This window comes from Sminthopsis crassicaudata, chromosome 6 (assembly GCF_048593235.1).
Source record: "Sminthopsis crassicaudata isolate SCR6 chromosome 6, ASM4859323v1, whole genome shotgun sequence".
Lineage (NCBI taxonomy): Eukaryota > Metazoa > Chordata > Mammalia > Dasyuromorphia > Dasyuridae > Sminthopsis > Sminthopsis crassicaudata.
This window is the reverse complement of record NC_133622.1, coordinates 247,648,470-247,673,593: the sequence shown is the minus strand read 5'-3', so window position 1 is coordinate 247,673,593 and position 25,124 is coordinate 247,648,470. Positions and strand designations below refer to the sequence as shown.

The 25,124-nt window shown below is 49.2% G+C and overlaps 1 protein-coding gene across 2 annotated transcripts in view; it reads left to right on the top strand.

The window, feature by feature from the left end:
- The first annotated feature begins 7,756 nt into the window (after positions 1 to 7,756).
- The window catches only part of VWCE (von Willebrand factor C and EGF domains), a 30,959-nt gene continuing 13,591 nt past the window's right edge, over positions 7,757 to 25,124 (top strand). For both annotated transcript variants that reach the window (XM_074272583.1, XM_074272582.1), the window contains exons 1-7: positions 7,757 to 7,955; positions 11,929 to 12,023; positions 12,157 to 12,246; positions 14,095 to 14,223; positions 17,733 to 17,849; positions 22,252 to 22,368; positions 23,529 to 23,657. In XM_074272583.1, the coding sequence (XP_074128684.1) occupies positions 7,843 to 7,955; positions 11,929 to 12,023; positions 12,157 to 12,246; positions 14,095 to 14,223; positions 17,733 to 17,849; positions 22,252 to 22,368; positions 23,529 to 23,657 (790 nt within the window). In that variant the 5' untranslated portion in view covers positions 7,757 to 7,842. The remainder of the gene's footprint in view (positions 7,956 to 11,928; positions 12,024 to 12,156; positions 12,247 to 14,094; positions 14,224 to 17,732; positions 17,850 to 22,251; positions 22,369 to 23,528; positions 23,658 to 25,124) is intronic.

The window sequence follows — 25,124 nt, the reverse complement described above, 5'->3', positions numbered from 1 at the left end:
TTGTTTCTGCTTCTCTGCCTGCCCTGGCTGGAATTCAGCTGCCTGGTCCCAGCGGCGAACGCCTCCTTGCCACCCCTGGCTACGGCGGAGTCGCTATTCAGGGCACCTCTGCCCCTCCTCTCATAGCATCCAAGGGTGGTGTCCCAGCCAGGAGATTGGTCCAGATTTGGATAACTTGGGTTTCTTTGCCTCTCTCTAAAAGGCTGACCAACCCTCCTGTGCCGGAGGCTGGCTGGCCCTCCTCCCCCTAGCTCCACCAGGCAGACACCTTGTACCTTGGAGATTGCTTCAGTTTCTCCTCCATTCCCTTTGTCTAATGTATGATTCCACTAACTTTCTTTCCCTCCTCCTTTTGCCAAGTGGTCAGAATGTGCAGAGGGCAGCCAAGGCGCCAATTTTCCCAGAGTTCTGTGGTTCTCTGGTCCTGCAGAATGATCCTGCGGCTTCCCGGCAGCACTCTCCTGCCAGGCTCCCAGAAGCCTACAAAAGACACGAGGAGACGATTCCTTGGGCTCCTTTGCCAGCCTCCCAGTGCCACCCACTCTGTGCATTCTCCTTGTGTTTGCCTCTTGGCTTAATCTGGCCAAGTCAAGTGAGCAGGTGCTGTTTTTTGGACTTGGAAGCACAGGAATGGGATGTGGGTCTGGGATTTAGCCCCGAGGAACATTAAGAGCTTCCCTGCTCTGTGTCATGCTGGACTCAGCTCAGAGGATGCCCTCGAGTCCTTCTGAGAGCAGTTCAGGTAAGGGTTGGTGGGGGAGGCTGGGGAGAGCTCCAAGAGCACGAGAGACCCTCCTTGCAGAAGGTGGATGCGAACCATGGTGCTTTAGGTAGGAGGGACCAAGTAATCACCTGAGGACCTGGCAGGAGGGAGCCGTTAGCCAGTGGCAGCTTCGTGGGGAGGTGCCTTAACCCCTGACCTGGGCCTTGCACAGGGAAGGCTTTCAACGTGCACGACTTGGTTGGCAGGGGTGGGGGTGCCCAGGTGTGGTGAGTAGAAAGGTGGAGAGTAGAGCCCAGCAGGAGACAATCCCCCAACAAGGCAGGTAGCCAGCTATTCTTGGGCCATCGAGGATGGTGCCAGAAGGCTGAAAAGAGGAACTGGACTGTGGAGAGGCCTGGAAGGCCAGACCAAAAGTTAGACCTTGAGTCCTACAAGCCCTGGAGAGCCAGGAGCCCTCAGCTGTATGGATTTGGAAGCTGACTTGGGTAGAACGTGGGCAGGACTGGCCTTGGGCATTTGTAAGACTACCGGCCTCCCCCAGTAACAGCAGACAGTGAGAAGTCGCTCCCCAGCCCAAGCAGGCGCCTGGGTGGGTGCTGTCTCCGCAGTGGGGCTTCCTTGTCTGCTTTTTCTACTGGCTTCTGACGGGGAAACCAACGATTTCTCTCTCATGGGACCTCTGGGAGCCTCAGTAACTGAAATGCAGAACTTAATTGTTTAAAGACAGGTTTTGAATTTGGCCAGACTTCCTGTCCTGGGAACCAGTGTTGACAAGGGAAGTGTCCAGCTAACATCTGGAAGGCAGAATGACCATGTGACTGACCCAAGACCGTACAAGATGGTTCATTATTGCATAAGGCAAGGTGACCAACAAGGAGACCCCAAATAAAGACTTGGGGACAAGCTCAAAAAATGGCACTTTCCAAAATTGAAACTAAGAATCCATACACCATGGCTAAGATTAGCAGAGGTAGCTGGCCACCCCAGATGGTGGTTTTTCAGTAATTGAGAGACACTTGAACCAGAGGTGTCTCCCAAATGCACTTGAGAAAATGGGCTTCCATCAAGGCTTTTTGCCAGGTCATAACATGGAAAGAATCTTGATTTATATGGGAAGACATTTAAATATGGCAGCAGTACTTAACCATACCTGTGTAACCTTGGACAAAACCCTTTTTCTGTATTTGTTTCATCCCTAAAATAGAAATCGGACTGTGTGACCTCTTAAGATCCTTTCCAACTGTAACTCCTGTGATCTTGTGTGTGGAATATTAAATTATCCATGGTCTAGTTAATTATAACAAGTCTCTCACATGATCCACGGGAGAAGTTCCAAAGAGAAAATTTGGCAACATCAATCCAGTGCCATCCACGGCAGAAACTCACGTGGAGGGGGTGTTATGTTAACTAAAATGGCGAGCCTTCCAGTGGAGCAGGGATAATTGTCCAGGCTTCCATCACAGCCCGAGGGGAACGTTTCTCCAAACCTTCTTTCTCAGCTCTGATTCCTTGCTCTCTAGGTGGCCTCTTAATGACTAAAGTTTGGGGATTTTTTTGTGTCTTGGTCCCTGGAAAGATCATTCCCATTCCCTTCTTCCCCTCCTATGACTATTGTAAATTAATAAATCGGGGTTTTAGGTTTATGAATCAGTCTTCTGTACGTTTGATATCTTCAGTTTTGCAGAGCTCCTGGGTAGCCTGCACAACCGAAGAGCACACTGGGGCCTGTGGTAGAACGCCACCACGATTCGGTTCTCCCTACCTGGAGAGGCTCCGCCTTTCCGTGCCTTTGGCCCATTGGGCGGGCAATCAGAGCTGTTTTCGAGCCCCGTTTCCTAGCTAACTCTCATCTTGGGCCATCATAGCGTCAGTTTTCCCCGTGATTGGGCCCTGCTCCAGCTGTCACTTGGAGAGCAGCACGCTTTAGCCCAGCCTGCCCCGCTCTCATCTTTCTAAGTCAGGGAGCCCCTGAAGCCTTTTGGCACTTTTATTTCTTGGGGCCCAGGCTCCTGGGAATAGTCATTTGGAGTTAAGTTTCATCATTACACATCCCACCACCAGCAGCTCTTGGGGAAACGTTCTGCTCTGACCCTCCCCAAGCACCATTAATCACTCCTCCTGAGGTGAAGGGCTCCCTGAAGAACTTGACTCCAGCCAGCTGGAATGGCCCCTTTCCACGAAGCCTCTGATGAGCTAACCTCACTCCAGGCCTCTGCACGAACTGACCTTTGGGAAAATAATAGAAACTTACTGACTCATCACATGATTGTTTGGAATGGGTTGCAAGGCAGCCGTCTTAGCAGCCAACAATCGTTAGGGATCTGTGCTCAGTGGAAGGTCTGATTCCAGTGAGTCCACGAGTTAATCAAGATTGGGCAGCAAATAATAAGTTGGAGTCTGGGGGAGAGGGTTTTAATTTTGAGATTTACCCAACCTGCCCCGGTGAGGGAGGGGGCCAATCTGGCAGTTCTCTTAATGGATTACAGGCAAATCAGAAGGGTGGAGAAGTGGGACAAACAGCAGGAGATAGATGCACATGAGACAAATGGAGAATGTGGAAATTAAGCATCTGTTACTCAACTGAGCAAGTATTTACAAAGGCCTCCTGATCCAGCCCAGGCCAGGCGGGGCATGCTAGACACTGAGGAAGAAAGGAGGAGACCTGACCTCAAGATGCTCACGGTCTGTCGTGACGGGCATCATTTGACTGGGCAACGTTTGAGAGAATTTGAGGGAACCAACTGTACCAAGGAGATAGGGAAGAAAGGCTTCCCATGGGACAAGGCGGGAAAGTGATGAGACTGCTATTCCGGATTTGGGGGGCAGCCTCGGTGTTTTTCCCTTGGGGAACTTGGGTTCCGCCAGGTACAAAGGAAAAGGTGGAGACCAGGAATTGCTTTACAGGGAAGAGGTTTTTTGAGTTGCAGTCTAGGGCAATGAAGCTGAAGGTGGGGATGATCTGAAAAGTTTTTAGAATCTAGAGGTGGAGCATGGATCCAGCATAAGACGAGGATCTTGGGCAGTGGTCCTCAAACTTTTTAACTAGGGGGCCAGTTCACTGTCCCTCAGACTGTTGGAAGGCCAGACTATAGTGAACCTCAGCCCAGTGCCGGAAGTGTGCGTTGCTAACGAGTTTAGGTTGAACGTCACTTCTGGTCTGATTTTGCCATAACCCGACGGGCGGCATCTGGCCCACGGGCCGTAGTTTGAGGACCCCTGATCTTGGGTTTGAACGTAAGGAATGGTAGGATGGGGTTCGTGGTATGTTAGGGTAACTTTGTGGCTTCTGGCAATGTAACGGTTGCTTTTACAGTTGAGCAAGTCAAGATGGGCTCAAATACATTTAAAAATCATTAACTATGAGCCGAAGACAGGGCAGACCTGAAAGGGACCTTGCCATAAAATGTCCTAGCTGAAGGGTCTTTTGAACATACATTGCTGTTAGAAGTGATATTTGGTTATGAGCATTTCAAAGCTGGAAATGATCTGGAAAGGGCTTTAGAACACGGAAATCCAGAGTGGGAGATACTTTAGAACACAAAATGTCAGCGCTGAAAGATCACTCTCCCCTTGAACACAGAATATCGTAACTGAAGGGGACCTTAGAACACTAGTGACAAACTCATCCAGAAAACAGGGCCGCCAAGTCATCCAAAAGTGCCGTGGTAGACTGCAGATGGATTCGAAGACCACCTATTCACTTCTATGTTCTTCTACATTTTTCATTTATTTTGTTAAGTATTTTCCATTATGCTCTAATCTTGTTGGGGTTATACTCAGAAGTAGAATGATTTACAGATCTAGTGCCACTGGAGACCCTTGTATAAGACACGATGCTTTGGGGTACCTGAGCTTCCCCTAGGAGGGAAAGCTTGTGTCCTTGGGGGTAGACGCAGTTTGGGGTTTGATGGATATCCTTGGTCTTTATTTTTAGGGACAGTACATTTTGGCTTGACTTGGGTTCACCTATTTACTAGACATTTCCTTTAAATTCAGGTTAGAACATAACAGGATGAAATAAGAGTAATGAACATCAAGTTTAGCATTTAGGTATAAAAGCAACTCTACAGGTACACAGTGATGCAAGTTTAGCCTAAAAGTAACATATATATATATATATATTTTTTTAAATGACTTGGGGGGCAGCTAGGTAGCGCAGTGGAGAGAGCACCAGCCCTGAATTCAGGAGGGCCCTAGTTCAAATCTGGTCTCAGACACTTAACACTTCTTGGCTGTGTGACCCTGGGCAAGTCACTTAACCCCAGCCTCAGGGGAAAAAAAATGACTTGGGACTATCAGTACACCCACATTCAGAGATGATATGATAGGATCAGTCCCCCATGGGCAGGATTCAAATATTTGCCACCTCACCCCCAGTCGCTTCCTCATTGTTGGGCCTTTGATTCCTCTGGATGATCCATTAAAGTCTCTCCTAACTAAATCTTTTCATTCTAAACCCAGTGTGAGGTAATACCGGGCTATGAGAGCCTTGACCCGATGCTCTAGTCAGACTGCATTTCTGGAATATCGGGCTCACTTTTGGGTGATACACTTACAAAATTTCATCGACAACTTCATTTATTCACAGATGGGTACCATGGTCTTCATGGGGGATGGGCGAGTCAAACTCTTTGTTTCTAAAGTGAGGGGTTGCAGAAATGGATCTGATGATAAAACAACTAGATTTGGAACTTGTTGCATGACCAAGCTCAAAGAGAAGTAGTTTCTGTTTCGATGAGTTTGGGGTCTCCAGTGGAATGCTTCAGGGACCCGCACTTGGCTACCAGCGATTTGACCATAAATGACACGTCTGCACGAAGCCTGGAGGGTCATGGGGTGACCAAATCTGGATCCAAAAGGGCCTTGACAGGCTGGAATATGGGTTGTATCAAATATGAAAGTCAGCAACACCATCTTGGACTGCAAAGAGCAGGGTGTAGCCTTGAGGTGTCTGAAGAGAGAGCCCCAGAAACTTCAGCCAAGGTTGAGGGTTTGAGAAGTCCCTAGACTTCCCCAACCCTGGGAAGTCTCTCTGGCCTTTAAGCAAAACTGCTTAGATGGAGGTCAGTGAGACAGTGAAATTGCCTCTGGGATACCAATTGCAAACATCGCATGGTTCCAACTCATGATCATAAAAGTCACCAAAGAATTGTGGGAAGGAGAACGGGCAGAACAAACCCTAGGGCAAGGTGCTGGCTTTTACTGTGGGAAGGAGTTAGGATTCTTCCAAGGTGCTAAGTCACCGTAGTGGGTGAGAGACAATAATTATCTAATTTAGCCTGGTTCAGTATGATTGATCTGATCCTACAAGGAGATGTTAACAGGAAGGGATTTTTGAGTTGGTGGAGTGAGGTGAATCTCGGGGAATTAAAGGGAAGAAGCGGCATTCCCATCAAACAGTGACCGAGCCGGTGGCTCCCTGGGAAGGCCCCAGTGTACCTGTGACTTGCCAGGGGCATCCCAGCAGCCGCCGAGTCTGGGAGAAGGCTTTGCAACTACTCTTCTTGCTGTAAGAACTAGCCAGAATACTGGTTGGCTGTTAAGGGGAAGCACACTGGAGTGGGCCCTGGGCTGATGGAGGGAGGACAGCCGTTACCCCCGCGGGGCTTCCCCGGAGGAGGGATGTCACAGGTACTCTGTGCCTTCTGGCACTAGAGCACCCTCTAGCGGCCACTAGGGAACTTCAGTTCATAAAGTGAGCAGTGAGAAACTCCGGACCTCATCCAGTTCAATTCCCCGCTTCACAGATGGGGAAACCTGAGTCCCAGATGAGTTAAACAGCTTAGCCAAAGGGAGCAGCAAGTCAGGAGTTAAGGCGCCCCGCTCCCAGCCCTGGCCTGTCTCTACCAGCGCCCTGAACCTCCCTTTCCCCCTTTAAATGGAGTTAAATGAGCTCTAAGGTGTCTTAGGTCGGAAGCTCGAAGGCCTGTGGCGTTTCCAAGCGCGCGGGTGAGCTCCGTGCGAGGCCGGACTCTGCACAAGGGAACGGGCTGAGCTGTGGGGCAGTGAGCTCCCCGTCCTGGGCAGTGACCGAGCAAAGGCTGCCAGCCCAGCTGAGGACTGAGCGCCCGTTCCCGGTTCCCACGGCCTTGCCTCTGCGCGGGGCGCCCCGCGGGCACGGGGGGGGGGATTTGGCTGCTCCCCTGCGGCTGCTCTCCTGAAAGCTCAGAGGAGCCGCCCGCTGCCGTTCGGGAGGGGCATCTTGGGGGGAAGGTGGAGGAAGCGCTCCCGGCCCGTCCTCCAGGGGCTGTCCCCGCACCCCGGCCCGGGCTCCGCTCCGGCTTTCCCGGGGCCCCGAGCCTTTCACCTTACGGACAAAAGAAGTAGCTGCCTCCCGGGAGGGCGGGGTCTGGGCCCCGCCAGGCCAGGAGAGGGGCGGGGATGGCAAAGGCCAATGTCGCTCCCTGTCGGGGCCCCCGGGCTCTCTGGCCCCGGCGCTCTCCCCCTGCCGAGGGCACGGGCGGCTCCCTCTGTCCCCGTCCCGGCCCCCGACCCCGCGTCCACCTTTCCCCGGCCGGGGGCCGGGGCTCGCTGCTCCTCGCCCCTGCTCGCCCGGCCCCGGCCCGGCTCCAGCGGCTCTCCTCAGCTCCTTAGCCTCGGGGCCCCCTCATCTCCAGCCGCTCCACGGCCCCCCAGCAACGCCCCCTCCCGGGCCCCGCCTCGGCTCCAGAGCCCCCCCCAGCGCGCCCCCCTCGGCTCCAGGGTGACCCTCTCGGCTCGAGCGCCCTCCCCCCTCGGCTCCGGCGCCCTCGCGCCTGCCCTTTGTGCTCGGCTGCGCCCCGCCGGGGGCCAGAAAGCCGCCCCATCCCCGCGGGCGCCCCCCACGGCCCCTCCCTCCCCGCGGATCCTCCCCCTCGGCCGAGCCCAGCCCCCCCGCGAGCCCCTCAGCTCCCGGCGCACCCCCCCGGCCCGGGGCGCGCTCCCCGGGCCGCCCGCTCCCTGCGGGGCCCCCGAGGCGCGCGGGGCGGGCAGGGGGAGGGGCCAGGGGCCGGCCGGCCGGGCAGCGCTCCCCCAGTCCCCCCGGCCCCCCCGCCCCACCCCCGGCTCCCCCCTGCAGCGGCGCGAGGAAGGGGCGAAGGGAGGGAGCGCGGGCCGTCCAGCCCCAGCCGAGGCGAGCCATGTGGGCTGGGCTGCTGCTGCTGCGAGCCGCCGCCTGCCTCGCGCTCTCCCTGCCCGGCGTCTCCTCCCGGGGCTACACGGGGGGCAGGAAGAAGCCCTTCGCGGCCGAGAGGTAAGCCCGGACCGGCGCCGGCGCCTCGCGCTCTCGGCCGCCCCGGAGCCCCGGAGGGACCGAGAGTGGGCACTGGCTGCCGGGAGGGAGAGGGAGGGCACTGGCCGCTGGGCAGGCGAGGGTGGGCACCGATCTCCGGTCAGGCTGGATGGGCGAGGGTGGGCACCGATTTCTGGGCAGGCGAGGGTGGGCACCGATTTCTGGGCAGGCTGGGTGGGCAAGGGAAAGCACTGGCTGTGGGGCGTGGAGGGGCGACGCTGTGCACCGGCCAGATGTTGGGGGCACACCTCGGTGGCGCTGTCCACTTTGTGGGGGGGGGAGGTGGAGAGGCCAGGGGTCGGTCAGAGGCTTCAGGGAGCCAAAGCAGCGCAGGAGTCCTCCTTCCCCACCTGGCCGGATCTGGCCCCGCCCCCGATGTGCCCCTGCCTGTGCTGGGGCTCCCCCCCCTTCTGGCTGTGTGCGTTCCCTCCCAGGGCAGCCTCCACCTGGGACATGTCTCTGGCTCTCCCCCGGCCACCCTGAGCACCTCTGGGAGCTGGGGGAGGGGGGAGCCCTGCCTCTGTCGCTGCCCGGGCCACGTTGCACTTCTGGGTCAGGTGGCCTCCCTCCCCCTGTCCTGAGGGACAGACTGCGATGGAGGCCCAGGACGCAGAGGGCGGAGAGCGGGATGTGGGGCCCAGGCCGGCTCTGCTCCTTCCCACCTCGGTGCTCCTGGGCCCGGATTTCTCTAAGCCCCCTTTTGCCCGGGCACTGGGCTGGGCGCCGGGGGCGGGGAGGGGTTCTGGCCCCAAGGCCATAATGGGCCCCAGTCTGCTTGGGTACATGTTTGTAGCTGTGCAGCGCATACAGGAGGAGGAGATTTTTCACTGCCCACCAAGTGTTTTATAAATATCATCTCAGTTGAGCCCCAAACAATTCTGGGACGCAGGTGCTCTTGGGAGCTCCATTTTAGTGTCGAGGAAACTGAGGCAAGTAGTTAAGTGACTTGCTCAGGGCCACACAGTCTTCATCTGAAGGAGCTAATTGGGGCAGGGCAGCTGGGCGAGGGCAGGGCCAGAGCCGGAAGGGCTGGCTGTCTCCCCTTTCTCCCTGGGCCCAAGCCCCATGCCTCGCACACAGTAGGAGCTGCAAAAATGCTGGTCCAAAGTAAGTGAGATGCTAACCGGCAGGGTGGCCTGGTGAGCGGCGGTCTCTGGGAGGCGACTGCAATCCTCCCCTGGTCACTAACCAGACTTTGGGAGGGTTCCAGAACCCTGGTGTCCTCCTTAAGAGCTTCCTCTCAGGTCCTCCCGCCAATCCTTGTTCCCTCGGGAGCTGCTTGAAGGCAGCTTGGGTGCTTAATAAATGCTGCTTGACTAGAGGGATGACAGCGACTTCTGCTTCTTTGTGTACTTTAATAACAGAATGGGGAGCGAGTTTTCACCAGAAATGCCTTTAAACCGGACAAATCGTGATTTCTTTGGGAAAGCTTCCCTAAGGAGCCCAGGCCCATTCAAGCATTGCCTGGTGTCCATCTCCTGGGGGTCTCTGCCCCGTCTTCCTCCTCTCTCTGCCTCTTTCTCTTTTTATATCTCTGTGTGTCCCTCTCTCTGTCTCTCTCTCTCTCTGTCTCTCTCTCTCTCTGTCTCTCTCTCTCTCTCTGTCTCTCTCTCTCTCTGTCTCTCTCTCTCTGTCTCTCTCTCTCTCTTCTCTCTCTCTCTCTCTCTCTCTCTCTCTCTCGGTCTCTCTCTCTCTCTCTGTCTCTCTCTGTCTCTCTCTCTCTCTCTCTCTCTCTGTCTCTCTGTCTCTCTCTCTGTCTCTCTCTCTCTCTCTCTGTCTCTCTCTCTCTGTCTCTCTCTCTGTCTCTCTCTCTCTCTCTCTGTCTCTCTCTCATCCTCTCTCTCTGTCTCTCTCTCTTCTCGTCTCTCTCTCTCTCTCACTCTTTCTCTCTCTCTCTCTCTCTCTCTCTCTCTCTCTCTCTCTCTCTCTCTCTCTCTCTCTCTCTCTCTCTCTCTGTCTCTCTCTCTCTCTGTCTCTCTCTCCTCTCTCTCTCTCTCTCTCTCTCTCTCTCTCTCTCTCTCCTCTCTCTCTCTCTCTCTCTCTCTCTCTCTCTCTCTGTCTCTGTCTCTCTCTGTCTCTGTCTCTCTCTCCTTCTCTCTCTCTGTCTCTGTCTCTGGCTGCTGCTGCCTCCTGGGCGGGACTTGTGCTGGCTTGCTCACCCCGGGGGCTGGGAGAGCGCTCCCGTGTGCGTGTGCCGCCGGCCCCTCACTCCCTGAGTGAGAACACTGTGTCAGGCCGGGGGGTTTTCTGGCGGGGGGCCAGGATTCGTCCCCTGCAGCGCGGGGTCCTCGCCCCTCCCCCACGTGACGGCTTGCACCTGTGCTGTCTCAGGAGCTGCCTGCGGCTCTGGGCCGGTTTGGAGCCTGCGACCACCTGTCTCTCAGGCACTCTGGCAGCTCGGCCCTGGGGCTGGCTGCCTCGAGGCTCTGATTGGACAGATCGGGCGGAGCTGCGGCTGGGGGGGGGGGGGGGCGCACTCCTTAGTTCCTGTGGCTGCTGAGCCACAATCAGATATGACAGGAACTAGCTGGTGGCCTGATAGGGCAGATTTTCCCCCCCCCCCCCTCAGCTGTCACCCCTGCGCTTATTATTGGGGGCAGAGGACTCAGCCCGGCATGCTCTGGGGCGGGGGGAGGGGCAGGGAGCAGGCCCCCTGGGGGAATGTGGGAACTGCTGGGGTGGGGGGAGAATCCGCTGACTCCCCAGAGATGCTGTTGCAGAAAAGGGCTCTGGGTTGGGAGTCTCAGGACTCTCCCTATTGGACAGTCTGAGTGACGATAGACCAGTCACATAATGGGCAGTCATCAATTGGGAGCAGGAAGGGATTTCAGATGAGGAAACTGAGGCAGGAAGCAAACATCAGAGATAAGAGCTGAACTCGGGTCCTCCAGTTCCAGAGCCAGCATCCTTTCCACTCTCCCAGACTGGGTCTGCAGGCCTCAGTTTCCCCCACAGCATGAGGGGATGGCTTCTGAGACCAGCTCAGAGTCTCTGAACCTCTGAAAGGAGTCTGGGTAACTGCTTGGCCCAAGTTTGCAGAAAGAGAGGGGGTTTTCCTTGCTCTCTGTCCGTAGGTCAGCTCTCCACCCCTGGGTTTCCCGTGACTGGGCGGCAGCCAACGAACCCAGTGGCCTTTTCTCTTCATGGTTCACTCCCCACAGGCTGCTTAATCTTTTGCTTGGAACCCCCTTTTTATCTTTCTCCTTCCTCTTCTTTCCTTCTTCCTCTTCTCCCCTCTTCCTAGCCTTTCTCCTCTTCCTCCTCCTCCCCTCCTCTCTCCCCTTCCTCTTCCTCCTTAGACGATATCTCCTCATTTTTACTCTCATGCTCGCTCTGTCCTGAGTAACAGCTTCCAAGCCCATTAGAAATGGGAAACTTGATGATGAAATACTCAAACCCTCTTGTCTGGGGAATGGAGAAAACGGACAAAGAGCTAGAAAACAGCTCATTTCCTCGCTGTCTGTCCATTTTCTCCATTCCCCAGACAAGAGGGGAAGATACATTGAAGGGAGGAGAAATAAGACACAATCTCACGGTTACTGCTGTAGACCCAATGAGAAGTAACGGGGCCCTGGTCTAAGATTGCGTCAGTTGGGGTTGGACAGAAGCCGGAGCACTTTGGGCCTCCTCCGGTGCTTAATACGGACATGCTCCGTCCTCCTAGAGAACGTGAGCCCCTCGAGGGCAGGCCCAGTTTTGTTCTGTCTGAATCCTCGGCACACAGGAGGAACTCAGCAAATACCTGTTGACTTACACTGAGCACGGAATGGCCCCACGCCCAAGGCAGTGTCTCTAGCCTCCAGAATGGAGTCACCTCAAGGAGTCCCCTTCTGCTGACTGGCCGGCCCGCTGGCCGGGCGATGGTTTCCATCGTCCGCTTGACTCGGTTTCTCCCTCAGTGCAGAGGATCCCAAACAATCTCTCTCTTTTCAAGACGCCGCCTGGGCCCCCACGTTTGCCTCTCAGGGTTTGGAAGTGGATGCTGCCCTGGCTGGGTGCCCTCCCTGGGCAGTGGACAGTGTACCCTCCGTAAGTGTCTTCGAACCTCTTCTCCAGGGCCTGGGAGTGTGTGGGGAGGGGCGGGACTCGGGGCTGGAGGACATGCTGTCTGTCCAAAGAGGCCACGGCCCTTCCTCATTCCCCCCTCGGTGTCTTCCTCCAGCTCTTTGCTCCTTCGGTTGTGGCAGCGGCTTCTGCATCGCTCCCAATGTCTGCTCCTGCCGGGATGGAGAGCAAGGCATCACCTGCCCAGGTATTCAGAGCGGGGGCCTGGGTTCTAATTCTGGCTCCACTCCAACCAGGCCCGGGAGCCGGAATTGATCCCTTCTCCTGCCTGGACTTTGGCCATCTCCCCTGGCAAGGGAGACTGGCTCGTTGTTTCAGCTCTAAGGCTGTGTTCCTCTGATATGGCAAATGGGACACTATCAATATACTCTTTCATATATATATATATATATTAGTGTTTAATGAACAAAACACATGCATGGGTAATTTTTCAGCACTGACCCTTGCAAAAACTTCTATTCCAACTTTCCCCTCCTTCCCTCCTCCCCCAGATGGCAGGTAGACCCATACATGTTAAATATGTTAAAGTATATCTTAAATACAACATATGTGTACATATTTATGCAATTCTCTTGTTGCACAAGAAAAATCGGATCTAGAAAGAAGGTAAAAATAACCTGGAAGAAAAACCAAAATGCCAGCAAACAATAATAAAAGGAGTGCAAATACTATATTGTGGGCAACACTCATTTCCCAGAGTTCTTCGCTGGGTGTAGCTGGTTCTGTTCATTATTGAACAAATGGAACTGATTTGGTTCATCTCATTATTGAAGAGGGCCACATCTGTCAGAATTGATCATCATATAGTATTGTTGTTGAAGTGTATAGTGATCTTCTGGTTCTGCTCGTTTAACTCAGCATCAGTTGATGTAAGTCTCTCCAAGCCTCTCTGTATTCCTCCTGCTGGTCATTTCTTACAGAGCAATAATATTCCATAACCTTCATATACCACATATACCATGTACTCAGCCAATCTCCGATTGATGGGCTGGATATACTCTTTTAAAGACTTTTTTTTTATATTTTTAAAATCAATTGCATATAAATAAAAATCCCCCTTCCTTGAGAAGGCAAGCAATTTTGATGTAGATCTATGTAACATCCAGGGGGCATCTAGGGAGCGCAGTGGATAGAACACTGGATCCAAAGACATGAGTTCAAATTCATTCTCAGACACTTCTAGCCGTGTGTAGCTGAGCAACACTGCTTATTGCAGGTTCCTCATCTGTAAAATGAGCTGGAGAAGGACCACTCGGATATCTTTGCCCCAAAATCCAAATGGTGTCACCGAGAAGTGGATATGATTAAACATCAATGAGCGACAACTTTTGATATTGATAGTGGATTGATATTATGCCCATGCATTCATGCAAAAGATTTCATGGAGAGACTCTTTCCAGGGATTTGGTAGGGGGCAGTGTATGGGTAAGGGAGACTGGATGGCCTCCACCGAGGGCTCACAGAAGCCATCATGTATAGGCCAAGAAGGGAGCAGAAGATTGGGATTCAAGCCCCGAGTCCATTATTTAAGACTCTGTAAGAAGACTTGGGTAAATGAAGCTTCTCCTGTGAGCTTTGGGTTCCTCCTTCGTAAAACAGAATAGTAATTTTTTCATTATCAGAACTGGTTTGAGGCAAGGACTCTGCAAATAGTCAATTGTTATTGAGTGTAAGCTATTATTATAACTGTAACTAAGGCTGGGCCAGCTGGTCTTTCACCCAGGTGGGAAATTCAGAGATACTATCCTGGAGTGTGCTTCCTTTCCTATCTAGTCCTATCTCCTATTTCAGCTTCTTTTAGAAGTGCAGTCCTCTCTCCTTCAGGTGCTTAGAAACTTCAGGGTGTCTCAGAATGTGCATCATCCCTCAGTGCCCCCAGTCCATTTGCTTATGTTCGGTCTTTTGCGTCCTAGAGACTTTATGGTCCTGGAATGGACTTCCTCTCTCTATAACAGGAGATCCTCCTCACAATCCAGGCAAAGATTGCCCTGTGGTTATTGCTATTATTCTCATGTTACCAAAGCTTTCATTTCAGAAGCCCCCGGACCGTGTGGTGAATATGGTTGTGATTTGGCTTGTAACCATGGCGGCTGTCAAGAGGTAGCCCGAGTCTGTCCTGTGGGGTTCTCCATGATAGAAACAGCCATTGGCATCAAATGTACAGGTGAGAATGGTGGGAGAGTGCCTTGTGCCCTCTGTCCACACCTGGTGCTCCTTTCACTTTCCAAGGCTAATGCAATCGAAGACCTAGATTATGATTGACTCCAAATTTATTGGAGGAAGGAACATACTTTTTCGTGCAGCCATTTATTTGTTTCTGCATTCTGTATAAATATCTAAAACCCCATCCAGTGCTTGGGGATGCTTGGGAGAAACACCAGTCTCTCTATCTTTCTCAGCCAACTAGCTACCTTTATCCCCAGTTCCCCTTCTTCATGATTAGGAATATTAAAACTATCTTGTTAGTCTAAAGTGAAGCTTCTTTTTTTCCCCCGATAGTATTTTATTTTTCCAAATATATATAGAGTTTTCAATATTCATTTTTATAAGACTTTGGATTCTAAATTTTTCTCCCTTCTTCCCTTGCTTCTCCCTTCCCCCAGATAGCAAGCAACTAGATATAGGTTAAATATGTATGATCTTTTTAAACATCTTTGCATCATTTGTCCCGTTGCACAAGAAAAATCAGACTAAAAGGGGAAACAAACAACAAGAAACAAACAAACAAAAAAAGGTAAAAATACCATGTTTTGATCCACATTCGGTCTCCATGGTTCTCTTTATGGATAAGATTGACATTTTCTAGCCCAAGTCTATTGGAATTGTAAGGCAAGGCTTCTTAAATTTTTCCACTCACAACCCCCTTTTGCCTGAGAAATTTTATATAACTCCAGGTATATGGGTTTATAAAATAGGTATATAAATCAAACATTTACTAATAATAAATCATGATTTTATAGACCTCCCCCCATATTCAATTTCATGAGCTCATATGGGGTATCAACCCATAGTTTAAGAAGCTTTAATCTGAGGAGTGTGCTCTATAGATTTTATCCAATTAATTTATTGGCTCAGCCCACACCCACCAAAAAACCACCACTGTCTTCTGCTCCTGTTTTATTTTAAAAAGCCTTGCTGACATAACATGATGGAGTAAATCATATAGGCACAGTTTAATTGTAAACTTTTTTTTTGCTTATAGGAATAAAAAGAATGAAATCTAAAATCAAAACAGCTGTTTCAAGGGGTATTTATCTGTAAGTTCTCCTGCGTCTTAGGCAAACATTTAAGTATGTCCCAAACCAGGCAGTGCTAAAATCATGGTTCAGGCCCTTGGACTAGACCAATTATCCCATCAGATGCTTTTACTGGGAGTTGGAATACCCTCAGTATTCTACTCAATAGTCTCCAGAAGAGCCAATGTCCAATCATTTTTGGAAATTCTAGATGCAAGATGCTGGTGGTTATTAGGGGTCACTTTTCCTTTCTATCTCAGTTTAAAACATCCCCCTAATCTAGCTTCTTAGTATGGCTGTGCATTGGGTGGCAGATATTGGTGCCCAACTGCTCTTCCATTGGACTTGCCCATTACTTGTAAAATGATTTGAGTGGGCTCAAGGGAAACTCCAGTGATGGAGAAAGACTCATTACGTGTTATCCATTCTACTTGCCAATTTTCCCAATTTTTTCCCCTCAAGTTTTTGCTCTGGTTCTATCCTTTCAGATTGTAAGTCTTCATAAGCTCTAGGATACATAGTTCCTTCTCCCCTTATTTCCCAACCCCAGTGGAGCAGAGTGAGAAATAGATTACATGCAAAGGAAGGGCTGAATTTAACAAGATGAATTTAAATGGAGATAAATGTCAAGTCACATTGAGGTTTAAAAAATCAATAGCATGAACACATGACTGGGCATCAGTTCATAGGGGAAAAACACCAAGATTCAAGTGAATCAATAATGATACCATTCCCCAAAACTAATGTTTTGTTTATGCTCATAGATGCCATAAACATTCCATGTGTCTAGAATTAAGGAGACATTAGTCCCACGGTCTTCTGCCCTGGTTAGACTCCATCTGGAGTACTCGGTTTGCTACCATGGTAAAATGGCTACTACCTTAGTGAGGAAACTCAATCTTGCATATTGAGGGGAACAATTGAAAGATTTGGGAATTATTGACTGGGAGAATAGAAGAATCAGTGGCAGGGAAGGGAGACACAATAACTGTTTTAAATCATTTAATGGGTTATCCTGTGGAATAAGGTCCAGCCTTGCTTTGCGTGGCTCCAGAGAGCAGAAGCAGAAATAATGGATGAGAAGGACAGGGATATTGATTTCAGTCCAATATCAGAGCGAATCAGTGTTGTCAAAATCCTTCTATGGTAGTGGTGGGAAATCACTGGACTTGGAATCAGAGACCCTTTCTCTGTCTCTTACTCTTGGGGAAGTTGTGGACCTCAGTTTCCTTCTCTGTAAAAGGACGGGGTTAGATGAGGTGACCTCCAAGCTCCTTCCCAGCTCAGACGTTCCATGACCAGACTTAGTCCTTCCTTAAAATTCTGTGTCTGTGGACCAGTTCTCTTGCATCTTGACTTGGTTACATGATTCCTGTAGTTTTATGAGAGCAAGTGTGTGACTTTCCATATGAGTATGTCCCTGACCTTGTATGAGCTTATTTTATTGGTGGGTGGGTGTTTTCCTTCGCCGGCTGGGTGGCTGGCCATGTGGGCGTAGGAATGTCTGGGGGTTGGTTTCCGTGATGTAGTGGAAAGAGCATCGACTGGCATCTAGAGGAACTGTGGTCAGATCCCAGCTGTACCACTTAGTACCTGGTGACCCTGGCAGTGACTTCACCTCATTTTACACATTAGGAGGTAGGGCTTTCATTAAAATCGTAGCTTTCCAGAGTCAGAAGAGACCATGGAGCCCATACAGTTCAATCTGAGAAGTACCATCTACGACATCCTCAACAAGTGGTCACTCAACCTTTGGAGACCTCCAGGATCAGGGAACCACGGCCTCCCAGGAAGCCTGTTCTTCCTCCATTTTTTAAGACTGAGTCTTTCACTTCCCTCCTTGAACTTCAGTTTACTCATCTGGGAAATGAGGGAATTGAACAAGATGGCCTCTGGGGTGCCTTCCGGCTCTGGAACCTGTATTCTATCATGTTTCCCCCAGTTAGGTTCCGTCTAATGTACGTGGCTTGCTGAGACATTTTGGAATTCTTGGTTCTGTCATGTTCGAATGTGTATTAGTGATCCCTCCTGGTCTTGTACCATGAATGACTGAAACAGAAATCAAGGGCATTTATTAAGCACTTACTATGTGCCTGTACTAAATTCTGGTGCTATAAATTTTAAAGGGTAGCCCTTGCCTTCCAGAAGCTTATATTTTAAGGGTATCATCATCTGCAAATTTGAGAATTTTGTTTACACATTTATTCAAGTTGTTGATGAAAACTGTCACCAACACAGGGGCAGGGACAGATCCACTAACAATGGACCTTGGATTTACTCATTCAACCGGTCCAGAGCCCACCTAACTTTTATCTGTTTCTAGGATCCTGCCATCTCTAGATTCTTTAAGCCTGTCTTGGGGTCAGTGTCATTATTCTTACTTGTCAGAAAATTGTCCTAAAGACCCCAAGCTCCCTGTTTTGTTTCTCCTTTCCAGACATTGATGAATGCTTAAGCTCATCCTGTGAGGGCCTCTGTGTGAACACGGAAGGAGGATTTGTGTGTGAATGTGGGCCAGGGATGCAGCTTTCTGCTGACCGACACAGCTGCCAAGGTAAGTCCCCCCAAGAAGAGGCTTGGCAACTTGGGTGGATCCTATGGAAGCTGTTCTTGTGTCCATCCAGGACACAAGCGCAAGGACTGAAGTGAGAGTGGGAGGGAGAGAGGACTGGGTCCGCTTTAGAGTGAAAGCAGGAGGGAGCAAGGGGAGCTTGAGAGGAAGAATGACCTCTGAGGAGGGAAATGGACCAATTGGAGGGGAAAGGAGCCCACAGCTTTCTAAGCAGCTCTGCTAGTGAGAGAAGTTGGGGAGGAAGTTGTGGAATCAGACTCAGATATCAGAAGCAATCAATGAACATTTATTAAGCACTTACAGTGTGCCTGGCACTGTGTTAGTAGCTGGGGATGCAAAGAGGCTAAAGATAATCCCTGACCTCAAGGAGCTTACAATTTAATGAGAGAGATAAGAGATGTCAGTATACAAGATAACTAGGAAATAATTAATAGTGACTAGAAGGTACAAGAACAGATACAAGATAAATACAAAGTAACAATAGTTAATAGTAATAGAAGGTACAAGAACAGATACAAGATAAGGACAAAGTACTTAATAGTAACTAGAAGATATAAGAACAGATAGAAAATAAATAAGAAGTAATTAATAGTAACTAGAAGGTACAAGAACCCATACAAGATAACTAGGAAGAAATTAATAGTGACTAGAAGGTACAAGAACAGATGTAAGATAAATAGGAAGAAATTAATAGTGATTAGAAGGTACAAGAACAGATATAAGATAAATAAGAAGAAATTAAAAGTAACTAGAAGATACAAGAACAGACATAAGATAAATAGGAAGAAATTAATAGTGACTAGAAGGTACAAGAACAGATACAAGATAAGGAGGAAGAAATTAATAGTGACTGAACAGATACAAAATAAATAAGAAGTACTTAATAGTAACTAGAAGGTACAAGAACAGATATAAGATAACTAGGAAGAAATTAATAATGACTAGAAGGTACAAGAACATATTCAAGATAAATACAAAGTAATTAACAATAATTGATAGAAGCTAGAAGGTACAAGAACAAATACAAGATAAGGAGGAAGAAATTAATAATGACTGAACAGATACAAAATAAATAAGAAGTACTTAATAGTAACTAGAAGGTACAAGAACAGATACAAGATAAATAGGAAGAAATTAACAATAATTAATAGTAACTAGAAGGTACAAGAACAGATACAAGATAAATAAGAAGAATTAATAGTAACTAGAAGGCACAAGAACAGATATAAGATAACTAGGAAGAAATTAATAATGACTAGAAGGTACAAGAACATATTCAAGATAAATACAAAGTAATTAACAATAATTGATAGAAGCTAGAAGGCACAAAAACAGATACAAGATAAGGAGGAAGAAATTAATAGTGACTGAACAGATGCAAAATAAATAAGAAGTACTTAATAGTAACTAGAAGGTACAAGAACAGATACAAGATAAATAGGAAGAAATTAACAATAATTAATAGTAACTAGAAGGTACAAGAACAGATTCAAGATAAATACAAAGTAACAATAGTTAATAGTAACTAGAAGATACATGAATAGATACAAAATAAATAAGAAGTAATTAATAGTAACTAGAAGATACAAGATAGTAGCTAGAAGGTACAAAACAGATAAAAGATAAATAGGAAGTACTTAATAATTAATAATAACTAAAAGATAACAGATACAAGATAAATAGGAAGTGGTTAACTATAACTAATAGTAACTAGAAGGTACTGGATTAAGCAGGGTTGGGGAAGGCTTCCTGGAGAAGGTGGGATTTTAGTTAAGACTTAAAGGAAGCCAGGGAGGTCAGCAGGCAGAGATGAGGAGGAAGAGTGTTCATGACAGGGGAGATGGAGAGGACACCTGGAGTAGAGAGATGGACATAGTCAGAGAGGGCTAGTGTCACTGGGTCAAAGTGTACGTGTTGGGAAGTAAGATGTAAGAAGACTGGAAAAGGAGGAGGGAGCAGGTAATGAAGGGCTCTGAATGCCAAAAAAAGCATCTTGTATTTGCTCCTGGAGGCGAGTGAGAGCTGGTAATGTGTGTGTGTGTGTGTGTGTGTGTGTGTGTGTGAGACATAGTCAGACTTGTGTTTAAGGAAAATTACTTTAGTGGCTGGATGGAGGATGGATTGGAACGGAGGGAGGCTTGAAGCAGGCAGACCCACCTGCAGGCTGGGCTAGTGCAATAATCTAGGTGTGAGGTGATGAGAGTCTGCATCAGAGGGAGGGCAATGTCAGAGGAGAGTGGGGGGGGGGGCGTGTTCACGAGATATTGCAAAGGTGCAATGGACAGACCTTGGCAAGAGAGTTGATATTGGGGGGATGAGGGAGGGAAGAGTCCAGGCTGATTCCCACACTGTGAACTTTAGGGACTGGGAATATAGTGATGTTCTCTACAGCAGTTGGAGAGGTAGGAAAGGAAGCTTTAGGGGGAAAGACAGCGAGTTCTTTTTAGAGTTTGGGATATCTAGTGGGCATCCAGCTCAGAAGGGCCGAAAGGCAGGTGGAGATGCAAAGTTGGAGGTCAGGAGAGGGAAATGTGAGAACCATCAGCTCAGGAATGGTCATGGGAGCTGCTGAGATCACCAAATGAAGCAGTAGGGAGGGAGAAGAGGGTCTGGGACAGAGCCCCAAGGGACCCCTCTAGTTAGAGGTGTGAACTGGATCCAGTAAAGGAGACAGAGAAGGGATTATCAGAGAGATAGGAGGAAAACCAGGACAGACAGAGGCAGAGATAAAGATAAAGAGACCCACAGAGAGACAGAAACAGAGGTAGAGACAGAGGCAGAAAAAGACAGACAGAATTCGAGAGACAGACACAGAGATGTGTCCTGAAAACCTCAAGAGAAGAGAAGATCAATTGGGAAAGAGTGACCAGGAGTGAACAAGGCTGCAGAGAAGGAGGATGGAGGACAGGCTTTTGCATTTGGCACTTAGGACTTCATCGGTCACTTTGGGGGAGCGGTCCCCTTGGAGCGATGGGCTTGGAAGCTGCCTTGTAAGGGGCTGAGTTATCTCAATGACATGCTTCCAAAATGTTCAGGCCGCCTCTCCTGGGAGATGGACAGCCCCGATCGATCAGGAGCTTTCTCTTCCATCGAGCCCAAGTCGGTCCCTCTGTTCTAGCCACTGTTCTTGGTTCTTCTCTTTGGGATCTTAGAGGTCAACAAATATTCATGACACCAAGTGTTGAGAATACGAAGCAAAAGCACAGCCAGCCCTGCTTTTAAATATAAAGTAACATAAATAAATTTATAAATAATAAATAAATATTTGCTTATTTAATTGTAATTATATATTTTATTACATTTAATTTAATTTATATATATAATTTAATTTAATTAAATAAATAATTAATGTTAATAATAAGTAAAAACATTTATAAATAATAAATAAATTTATAAATAAATAAAATAAAATATAAAGTAATAAAGGGAGGTCACCCTAGAGGGGGACCATTGACACCTGGGGCTCAGAGAGACATTTTGCCAAGAGAGAGGTTGGACCAAGTCTTAAAAGAAGCTGGGATTCTGAGTCAGCACAGGGGAGAGAGCCGGCCAGCTAGGGGACCCAGTCAGTGCCGAGAATAGAGAGGGAGACAGAGCTGCATGTGTGAGCAGCAGGGGAAAGGTCACTTTGGCCAGAAATGGACATGATGAGGAATAAGGTTAGCAAGGTGGTTGGGCCAAACTGAGAAGAGTTTTTTCTTTTTTTTTTTTTTTTTTTTTTTTTTTTTTGAGGCTGGGGTTAAGTGACTTGCCCAGGGTCACACAGCTAGGAAGTGTTAAGTGTCTGAGACCAGATTTGAACTTGGGTCCTCCTGAATTCAAGGCTGGTGCTCTATCCACTGCACCACCTAGCTGCCCCTTGAGAAGAGTTTTAAAGAGCAACCAGAAGACTGTATGTTTGACCCTGGAAGTGGGAGGAGCCACTGGAGTCTGCTGGGTAGGGAAGAACGGTGGTCTGTCCCAGGTGTAAGGAAAGTTCCTTTCTCAGGATTTTTGTGGAGGATAGACTGGCATGGGAGGTGGTGAGGAGAGATGGGGGCCTAAGCTGGAGTGTTGGCTTATCAATAGAAAGGAGGCTTCTTGATGGCAGGCACTTGGTCCATTTTTCTGTGTGGGGGAGAGGGGTAACCAGGAAATATTTAACTTAGGACAAGAATAGCTAATGGGCAAGAGGTCAGAGGGGGTGTGGGTGGGGTCTGGGGGCCTTCTTGGACTTCTGTAAAAACTGGTCCTCCCCGCTCGCAGGTGGAGGTTGGTGGAGGGCAAAAGGTGCCCCTTCCAAGACCAGCGCCTCAGACAGAGCCTTGGCTGCCTGCCCTGGTTACATCTTTTCGCATAAGTGATGGGCCTTTGCCTTTGAGCGCCCCATGCCTTTCCCTTTCAGACACAGATGAGTGCTTGGGGGTCCCTTGTCAGCAGAGCTGCAAGAACAGCATCGGCAGCTACAGGTGCTCCTGCCGAATGGGCTTCTACCTGCATGGTAACCGGCACTCCTGTGTAGGTGAGGCTTGGCCCGGGGAGGGGGCTGCCACGCTCAGAGTGGACCCATGTTTTCAGAAACTTGGGGTTGTAAAAATATTCGTCTGGGGTGGTTAGCAGGGTCAGAGGAAGGTGGGCTCCTACCTGGAGGGCAAGAGTGGGAGGCCAAGAAGGCTCTGTGTGGATGCAGCCTCAGCCCCTCGGACAAGTCACTAAACTGCTTGGAAGGCCCAGGGGATCATGGCATCTGCCTTGCAGGCTAATCATAGAAAGCCAGTGAGGTCTGTAAAGCGCTCTGTACATCTTAGCGCTCAGTTAATGTTCGTGTAATCGTCACCACGACGTGACTTGCCCTGAGTCCCACAGACAGCGGGTGTCAAAGCCGGGTTTCGAGGCACTTGTCCCGACTCGCCCCGGCCAGTGACCTTGCCCAGAACTTCCCTGCCTCTCCCACTAGATGCGCCTTTGTGAGGAAGCGCTCCATGGCTGGGGTCCCTTTTTGGAAACCCCGGCCTGCTTTTCACTTGGGAAGCCACCTGACCAGTCCCTTGGCTCTCAGTTCCCTTCTTTGTCAAATGATGGAATTGGACTGAAAGTCCAGCTCTGACTCTGAGCCCAGGCACAATCACAGCCGTTCCCCGGGGGCCAGGGTCAGATCGGGCTGGCAGCTGGGTTCGATTCTTAGCTCGCCTAGTTTATGTATTAGATGCTTACTAGCTAACAATAACGGGGGCCTTTTATATAACACATACTATGTGCAGACTGCCAAGCCCTTTATAATTATTATCTTATTGATCCTCACAACAACCTGGTAGATGCTATTGTTATCCCCGTTTTACAGATGGGGAGACTGAGGCAAATGGAAGTTAAAGTTAAGTGATTTGCCTAAAGTCAACACCTGTGGCCCCAGTGCTCTGCACGTTGCACCACGTGCTTGATCTTGGGGACACAGAGACTAATTTAGGAGCATAGGGATGGAAGCCGCCCCTTAGTGTGGCTTGGCCAGCGGCAGTGAGGGCCCAGCTCCCCCCCCCAGCCACCAGGACCAGGGGGCTGCTGCCTCTCTAGCCTGCGTTGGGGCAGGAGGAAGGTCCTTTGGTGGGGAGGGGCAGTGTGTGCCCTGTGGAGAAGGGCCCTTGGCTGGGACCTCCATGGACACGTGTCTGGGGGCCTCTTCTGCAGACGTGAACGAATGCCGCCGACCCCCAGAGAGGCGCGTCTGCCATCACTCCTGCCACAACACCGTGGGCAGCTTCCGCTGTGCCTGCCGGGCGGGCTTCCGCCTCAGTGCGGACAGGGCGTCCTGTGAGGGTAAGCATCCTTTCTCTGCTCCCCTTCCTGCTCAGACCTCTTAGAAGGGGGGGACCCCTGAGAGTAGAAATAGGCCCTAGAGCTGGAACTTGTCCCTGACACGGAGACTTGTCTGCCCTCAGGAAGGACTTTGGAAGGACAATGAAACCTTCTCCAAGACCACAAGTCTTTCATTTGGGGGGGGGGGTGTTCCTGGAGGCTAGCATTGTGGCTGGTACACAGTAGGTGCTTAATAAATGCTTGTGAGTGGATTGATTGAATTAGAATACATAAACATTTATCAAGCACCTACTCTGTGCCAATCATCGTGCTCAATACTGAATGGCATTTGTCAGATATTTTCTGGAAGTAGGGGTACTTAATAAATGCTTGTAGGTGGGTTGATTGAACTGGAATCCATAAGCATTTATTAAGCACCTACTCTGTGCCAATCATCATGCTCAGTACTGGATGGCATTTGTCAGATATTTTCTGGAAGTAGGGGTTCTTCAAGTCTGCTCTGTGATTATTTTTTTGAAAATATTTTGATAATTATATTTCAGTACAGTAATTTCCTTTTCACTTAAAACCATTTTGAGGACTCCATCAGCTTTTCCCAGATCACCAGAGGAGACGGGAATACAGAGAAAGGGTGATGAATCCTTGGTCTTGAGGGATGTTGCTCCTACACCCATTGGGCTCACTGATCTCTGAGGCCCCTTTAGAACGTTCTAGGGGTTAGGAAACTTTGTCTTTTTTAATCCCTCCTTCATTCGTCCTCTCCCTCCTTTCCTCTACCTCTTTCCTCATTTTTCCTCATACATTTCTGACTCTGGATTTGAATTCAGGCCCAATCTGACTCCAAGACCAGAGCTCTATCCACTATGCTACCTAACTGCCCCTTCCCTTCTAATTTCTAAAATATTCCTACTAAATGCCTTCTCTTTCCTCCTTTTTCCTTCCATCGCCTTTTCTTTCTTCTTCCCTTTTAGAATTATTTTCTTTTTTTGTTATGAAATTGAAGATTTCCAAGTTCGATAACGAACAAGGGAGAGAATTATTTGTAAAATCCTGACTCTCTCTCATGCAGTATTTTAAAAAATGTATTAAAAAACTTAACTAGATGGTAACAAAATCGCCCTATTTGTACCCTTCCTGAACTTTTTGTTTTCTCTCTCTCTTTTTCATATTTTATTAATAGTCTTTTCTTCTAGAGCTTAGCCTAGAGCTTGAAATATAGTAAGTGCTTAAGAGATGCTTATTGGTTCATTTATTTATTTATTTTTTTTAACAAAGACCATCACTCTCTTCTGTCTGCTGACTAAACCTCTGGCCACTCATTTTCTCTTTCTTTGTTCTCACGTGTGGATCTCTTGAGCTCCCCCTTTCTCCTTATGTCTCCCCTCCCTGCTCCTCCTTTCTCTCCCTTCCTGGGCTTGCTCTCTCCCAGAGGGCAATGCGGCATCAGCCCAGTGACCTGTCAGGCAG